This window comes from Polistes dominula, unplaced genomic scaffold (assembly GCF_049000335.1).
Source record: "Polistes dominula isolate Pdom_NZ unplaced genomic scaffold, Pdom_raw_medaka contig_241, whole genome shotgun sequence".
Taxonomy (NCBI): Eukaryota; Metazoa; Arthropoda; class Insecta; order Hymenoptera; family Vespidae; genus Polistes; species Polistes dominula.
Genome location: NW_028300875.1, coordinates 210,330 through 218,551, shown reverse-complemented (window position 1 = coordinate 218,551; position 8,222 = coordinate 210,330). Strand labels below are relative to the sequence as shown.

Below are 8,222 nucleotides of genomic sequence, written 5' to 3'. Positions count from 1 at the left end.
CTTATGAATCTTAACTCTAAATTAATTGTATTTATAGTGATCCTTAATACTCTCTAACGACTTTTTAAGATTATTTTTCTAGAATACACAAATAAGAAAATATGATTGATTGTGGTATCCTTGATTACCTAATACACGATTAAATGGTTCTTAAAGAAAGAATTGATTTATTTAGTTTTTCATTTGTTAAGTGGATTGTCAGTTATGATTATCCGTCATACTATATGATTTGTTCATTTTTAAAACCAAAAATATATAAACGTAAAAATTATTTAAGATAGAAATGATTACTTTCCCTTCTCAATAGAAAGTACTCACCATGAATAACCTTTTAATATCCTGAAACATTTCTATTTGGAGGGAGATTACAACAATAATTTAATGAGTTTGATTTGTATCTCTGAACTGTAAATATTCCTCTATGATTAACTCTGCTGGTGATTTCTAGATCTAATAGCAGGCTAATCACACTTTAAGATTTTTTTTCAAGATATTTTATCTATCTATAGGATAGAAGTTTACACGTTTTCTCAAAAAATCTTAAAATTTTAAATGTCAAAAAAGTATAAATAATATAACAAAAGCTAGAACACTAGAGTTTATGATGATCAGTGATTCCTTTAGTTATTCTTTTGACATTAGTTTTGTCTTAACTACACAAGTTAGAAACCATGATCTAAAAAATTCCGTTGAAACACAGAATAGTCTTAAATTCTTTAATATTGATTCTCTGTACGATTTTAAGATCTCTTATCTGAGTAACTACACTTTTAGATTTTTCCATTAGAAATTTTATCTATATAAAGGATAAATGATTGACCTTGTTCTTAAAAAATCTAAATATTAACAAATTGCAATTGGTGTTATAAAATACTAGGTTAATTAATTGTTTTTAGATCCCTGAAACTCTCAATTAAGTTTGAAGAGTTTAAGATTTTTCTTCAATCAGGGTAAACCACTTATACAGTTAATACAGGAATTCTACAATCTGCTCTCAAGAAGTACCTTCAATTTATTTAAAAGTCTTTTTATCAACTTCAAAACTTCCTTATACATATGATTTCTTAATCTTATAGCTAGATGACTTTATTTTTGGATTTTTCTCATTTTTTCTCTAGATATTTTATCTATGTATAGGATAAATATTTCAACATTTTCTCAAAAAACCTTAAAATTTGAAATGTCTAGAAAGACTATTCGTGCAATTAAATGATAGATTGATTGAGTTTATGGTAATTCACAATGCTCTTTATTTATTCTTCTCAGGTATTTTTATACTTCAATCAACAAACTAGACATTCTGGTCTTGCTAAACTCTTCGTAAGCCCAAAATAGTCTATTTTATCTTGAATAATGTCTTTCCTCTGTTATTTTTGGATTACCTGCTAGTATAAATACACTTTCCAATTCTTCCATTTTTTCAAGATATTTTATCTATGTATAGAATAAAAGTTTGACAATTTCTCAAAAAATCGTAAAAATTTAGATGTCCAAAAAGTACAAATAATACGTTAATACACACGATTAACTTAGTTTGTATTGTTCCGCGGTACTCTCAGTTAGAGATTTGAAATAACTTTTTTCTCAATAAACAAACTAGACAATCTGATCTCAATAAGTGTGTTTAGTATCTCAAAATAGTCTAAATATCTTTAATATTACCTTCTGTATGATTTAAATGCCATTTACCATAAATGCACTTTCCCATTTTTTTTATTTTTGTCTAGATTTTTTACCTATGTCTAGAATGAGCATTTCAGCATTTTCTCAAAAAATCATAAAAATTTGAGTACCCAAAAAGTGCGTGGAATGCATCAAAAAACTATATTAATCGAGTTTATGTTGATCCGCCGTGTCCTCAGTTAAAATTTGCATTAGTTTTTTCTTCAATACAAAAATTAAACAATATGGTCTTAATAGATTGAATTCTAGACGTAAGATAGTCTAATTCATTCAAATTAACTACTTTTCTATATTACTTATAGATAATTTACCTCTATAAATACTTTCTACAATTTTTTATTTTTGTCTAGATATTTTATCTATGTATAGAAAAAATGTTTCAACATTTTCTCAAAAAAACCCTAAAAATTTAAATGTCTTAAAACATACATTAATGTTATAAGGCATTAGTTTGTAATGATCCGCGGTATTCTCAGTTAAAATTTTGAGATTTTTTCTTCAATCAACAAACTAGACAACCTGGTTTCAAGAACTGTCATTAATATCTCATCTAAATATCTTTAAAATACTTATATGAGCAAATCTTAGATCTTATGTTCTGAAAAAATTCTCCTTTAGATTTTTGTCATCATCACTTTATCTACATATAGGATAAAAGTTTGACCATCTCGCAAAAGAATCTTAAAAATTAAAAAGTCTAAAATGACTCACTCACTCAATTTAACACTAGTGTAATTGAGTTTATGGTAATCCGCGATACTCTTATTTAAACTTTCAATATTTTTTATTTTTCTTTAATTAAAACAGAGCATTTATAATGTCAATATAAAAATCAGACAGCCTGATATTAATAATTTCTTTTTATACATGCAAAAAGCTAAAAATCTGGAATGTAGTACTTCTCAATACAATTGATAGATTCACTACATCCAAATCTTACTAAGAAGAAGTTGGAGTAGAGTGATGCGTCTTAATACAGTAAAATACATATCTCTTGTATCATAGACTAAAGTTTGGTTAAAAGTACAATTGAAATTTTTGTGTAAATAACTGTAACAGTAAACAATATTTATTAAATACAGTGAAAAAGCGTTTACTTAACCCAGAACTTGTAAAAGAGATAAGTAAATTTAACAATAATTGGAAAGATAAAACATAATCTCTCTAACAGTTTTAGAAAATAGAGATTCAGAAGTGATTCTGCATCCAAATAATTATTGTCGTATGGTTAAATTTTATAAATATTAATTTATTATTTAACCCCTATGCAAGATCAATAAACTACTTAAAATAGCACAAATATAATCCGATAAACAATTTGTGGTATTATCCTCCGCCTGAGAACGTATCTAGAAGATTTTTATTAAAATCTTTTATATCTTCCATCCCCTCGGAAAGATATTTTGTTATATAATTTTGGGAGGGGAAAACAGCCAATCAGACACCTTCACGCATGCATTAGTCATAAGTGGAGGAAAAATACAAATCATGGTATAAGAATACCATATAATTATTGAAACAATTCAGTTTCAAATATCGTTGTCTTTCAAACCTTACATATTTTAAAAGTTCAAACCTCCATCATAAGGCGCATAAAGTAAATCGAAAAGAATAAAACGTAACATTTTTTAATCTTAAAACCCATCCTTTTATATAGATTAGACGTCGATCATTCTACTCAAAATCTTCAAGTCTCTATTAAAGGCATCACCGCTTCTAAATTGGATAATTTCGATACTTCTTGAGAACAGACAATGCATATGTTAACCCAATATTTGATGTTGCTCCAAGGTGTTTATTCGATAAAATGAGGGGGTGAAAAATTATAATTTATTAGTATCAGAGATATACTACTTAAATTAGAAATAGAGAAGTATCTTTAGTTATTTTTTAGCTTAGTACACTAAAATTTCTGTGATCATGTTATCTTTATCCCTAATAACAAAACTCTGTAAAAACTTGAAATGCTTAAAAAAGCTTTCTATTTCAACATAATAACTCAAATTTGCTCTTAAAACATATCTAATAATTAAAAATCAAAACACTAATATTAAACGCAATACCTGGAATTTCTTATTTTTACTGATTTTTTAGTAACCCAAAAGAGGGGGAAAAAAATTAAGGTGAAATCCTTTTGAATATGATAATTAAAAAAGGTAATCTAAAAAATTTTACCTATAGTTGAGTGGAGGAAGTTTCTTTGTTTATAAAACATGTGAATAAATATATTTATGTCTTAAAAAGTATTTTAAGATATTCTTTAGAGGTGAACGGGATCGTCAACAGTAGGTATGCAATTATAATTTATATAAACAATTTAAAAAGGATTTATCTATCAATTATTTGCCTTTTCAACGCTAATAAGTCAATATATGTACTATCATAATTTAATATTAGTTATTAATAATTTACAAAAAAATATGTACGATGCTCTAATTTGTTTAGAAAATGTTATTAATGCGTTGTTTTATTGAGTGCTATCGATGAATTTCTAGCATCAATTTTATTTTTTACTGTTTTAACAGCTTTTTTCACTTTTTTCTCCTAACATATATTAAAAAACCCCTTAGTTTTCCTTCTCCCAAACCTCTCATACCCCAGGTTTCACCAATTATGTAAAAACTAATGCATAACAAAGATTTTATGACTTCATTGTAAACAATTTCATTTTTTATTGATAATAAAATAACTTTATTTTTTATAGTTTATTATAAGAAGACTCATGAAATCACAAAATAAATTACTTTGTAGGAAACTTGATCCCGTAGAAGTAAAGTCTTTCCTCAATGATAAGATTCTTATCTATCAGAAGAAATTAGAATGTTATGAGAAAAGATCCCGGTTTAGACTAGAAAATAGGAAGTTTGAGTTGTATCGTGGTAAGTTCTACAGAGAATTAGAAAGTATTAAGATAAATCATCATAATGTTAATGTTGAGGACATAAAGAATTTCTGGAGTTCAATGTGGAAAAAGGACACTAAGACCAAAGAGCCTAAAGTATACTCAGAATATGTAAATGAAGTGGTCTCATTGGTCAATAAAAACGATAAAAGATTCCTTAGCTACTCTGAATTCTTAGAAATAGTTTCAAGATTACCAAATTGGAAGGCTGCTGGACCGGATGGAATTTATAACTTCTTTGTGAAGAAACTGACATCAATTCATGAAATCATGTATAATCTTATTAAGAAGCAATGTTTAGATGGATTTAAAGAAGAAGAATGGTTGTATAAGGGATTAACATATCTTATTCCGAAAGAAGAATGTCATAAAGGGTCAGACTTTAGACCAATAACTTGCATGTCCAACATATATAAATTAATTACAAAATGTGTCACTAAAATAATACAACTAGAAATGAAAGATAGAAACATAATTAGTGAAAATCAGCTAGGAACTATCAGAAGCATACAAGGAGCTAAAGAACAAGCCATGCTAAATATATCTTTAAATATGGAGCATGATAACAAACTTAAATCTTGTTGGATTGATGTTAAGAAAGCTTTTGACTCAATCGAACATGACTACTTGCTAGAATGCTTAAAGAATCTTAATTTTCCTATATGGATTCTCAATTTTGTAAAAAATATTACCTCTAAATGGAGCATTGATGTCTTGATGGACAATAAAAAACTATTTACAAATAAAATCTCTAAAGGAATCTTACAAGGTGATAGCTTGTCCCCCCTTCTATTCGTAATTTGTATGGATCCTTTGAGTAAGAAACTGAATAGCATTTATCCAATGGTAAATGTAGAAATTGAAAAAGACAAATCTTACATGACCAACCATCTACTCTTTATAGATGATATCAAGCTTATTTCTAAGGATAAGGAAATATTAAAAAGATTGATGACAGAGGTTATGAAGTTCTTTGAATTAGTAGGTCTAGAGAAAAATAAGGAAAAGTCTGCAACTAATTGTAGAGCATTAGAACTAGAAGCAAACTTTATTGACAATAGAAATTTCTATAAATATCTTGGTGTAACAGAATATAGTAACAGTAAACCTTCAGAAGAAACTATTGACAAGATTAAACAGAAGATTTTTTCTAGGGTGGACAAGCTGTGTAAAACAAATCTAAACGGAAAAAAACCTATTCCTATCAATAAATGAGTATGTAATTTCCCTTATAAATTACTATATAGGAATTTTGAATATAGAACCTGAGGTATTTGAAGGCATTGACGCACAAATAAGACTTATCCTTATAAAAAATGGAATTCATCTGCAACCAGCATGCAAGGAAAAATTATATCTGAGTAGAAAAGAATTAGGTAGAGGATTGTGTAGCCTGGAGTTTAAAAGTGAAAGTATGCTTCTCAAACTAAGAGAAAACTTTGAATTAACGAAAGAGTTGTATACAAGAAGAGCTGCAATCCTAAAAGTCCATAAACGCCAAAATTCTCATTTTTTCCTTATAGGAGAGTATCTAAGAGTAAAGTATAACTTATCTAATAATAATACTTTAAAAGACTTATATGACTCCCAAAGGAAAAACTTATATAATAAAATTAATGCGAAACCAGTCCATAAAATATTATATAAGGCAGAAGAGAATCAAATGGTATCCATCTTAGATTCATCAATATGGCTAAGCAGAGGTAACGTACAGGCAAAAAGTGAGGGTATAATGTGTTACGTCCAAGATAGAAATATGTTCAATTCGGACAAACAAATATGCCCCCATTATAAAGCAAGTAGGAAAACCGTTGACCATCTAGCTACCAGATGCGAACAGATGCTAGACCATGACTATATGAGAAGACACAACGAAATAGTCAAATGTCTACACCTCCTTTTGTGCAAGAAATACAACATAAAAGCAGCTAAGAGACTCCGAGGTCACTCTGTCCAACAAGTCGTTTCAAACGGACAAACAGAAATCAGAGTTGACACTACAATTAGAACTGATATAACAGTTAAGTGCAATAAACCAGATATACTGGTTATTGACAAGAATAAAAAAGGAAATTTTAATTGTAGAAATAGGTGTAACTTCTCAGGATCGTTTACAATAGGTTGAATCTGAGAAACTTAGAAAATATGACATACTAGCTAATAAATTGACTCAAATATATAGCTTTCAAACAAAAATAATTCCATTTGTTTTGACCTGGGATGGTATCGTTACAAAATACCACAGAAAATATAAAGAAGCTCTTAATATTCCTTTCAATCTGGAAGCATACATTCAGTATGTATCTCTTAAGAAAACAATGGAAAGCATATCCATGGACTTCAGAAGACAGGATGTAGACTTGAAAGATTTTGACGAGGTGAATTTAATAGCTGAAACAGTGGTAAGCTCTGGTGTTTGTGATTCAAGTAGCAAAAAATAATTTTAAAAAGTACCTATACCCAATAAAAGATTTTTATTATAGTTTATTAGAAGAACAAAAGAATTCATTATACGACAATATCAAACTGAAGCAAAATCATCAAAAGTTGTATAATATGAAATTTAATCCAAGTTTTTCTATGCAAGAGTCGTCAACCTTATCTAGAAGAAATAATAATGCTAAAACTGATGGATTGTAATGTTTTCTTCAAGATAAGAATACTTTTCTTGGCGAAAAAACTAAATTTCCACATTGTAAAGAAAAGAGAAGAACTGTTGATCATCTTGCAACTAGATGTGATAGAATGCTTAGCTTTGACTACACTAGGCGTTATAATGAAGTTGCTCGAAGCATACACTTACAACTTTGTCAGGCGTACAATCTCAAAGCATCAAAAAGCTTCAAAATCATTCTGTGCAGGAGGTACTTAGCAATGATAAGATAGAAATTAGAGTAGACACTAAAATTTCCACAGATGTAAAAATCCAGCATAACAAGCATGACATATTTGTATACGACAAAATAAAAAAAGAAATAACCTTAATCGAGGTCGGTATTACAAGTCAGGAAAATTTACAGTCTGTGGAGAGTGAAAAGATGAGAAAATATGATCTTTTAGCTAACGAATTGGGTCTTATATACAAAGCTAAAACAAAAATTATTTCTTATATTATGACATGGGATGGACTGGTGACTATCTTTCATAAAACATATGTTAGAGTGCTTGGCATATCAACCTCGACTGATTATATACAGTCAGGGTTCTAAAAAAGACTCTCGAAAGCATCTCCCTCGATTATAGAAGAGGTCAGAATGAAGGAGGAACGGCTTTGTTAGATATAGAGGATAAATATGGAGGCTTATGCTGTAATGTAGATGTAAAGCATTCTAAATCTAAGTTTGTCACTAACAAGTAAAAATGAAAAATTTTCTCCAAATAAAAACCTTTTATTATATTCTTTATAAATTATCTAACAAAGAAAAGTCATCATTCTTTATGCACCGATTTAAAGCTTTACATGTAATAAACAATATATTTGCTTTTCTTGAAGAAACTTTAAAAACTTTTTGACTAAAATTTTTTAAAATCTTGTCATACTCTGCCTTTGAGGTAGCGTTATGAACTACAGATTCATCAAAGATTTTATTTGACATATAAATAGTAAGAGAAACAATTACATGCTTAAGTAAAATAG

The 8,222-nt window shown here is 28.3% G+C and overlaps 1 protein-coding gene across 1 annotated transcript; it reads left to right on the top strand.

Annotated features, from left to right (window-relative positions):
- The first annotated feature begins 1,242 nt into the window (after window positions 1–1,242).
- On the top strand, window positions 1,243–7,457 carry LOC107073304 (uncharacterized). The gene is made up of 7 exons (XM_089171267.1): window positions 1,243–1,320; window positions 4,388–4,959; window positions 5,065–5,687; window positions 5,833–5,997; window positions 6,109–6,632; window positions 6,706–6,987; window positions 7,239–7,457. Exons 1-7 carry the CDS (start codon window positions 1,243–1,245, stop codon window positions 7,455–7,457), a joined length of 2,463 nt encoding a protein of 820 aa, XP_089027393.1.
- The last annotated feature ends 765 nt before the right edge of the window (window positions 7,458–8,222 follow it).

Coding starts and splice junctions, on each gene's coding strand:
- LOC107073304 (XM_089171267.1), top strand. CDS start 1,243: ATGCTCTTTATTTATTCTTCTCAGGTATTTTTATACTTCAATCAACAA. Junction 4,960..5,064: donor AAAGAAGAATGTCATAAAGG/GTCAGACTTTAG, acceptor AAACATAATTAG/TGAAAATCAGCTAGGAACTA. Junction 6,988..7,238: donor ATTTAATAGCTGAAACAGTG/GTAAGCTCTGGT, acceptor GTTTTCTTCAAG/ATAAGAATACTTTTCTTGGC.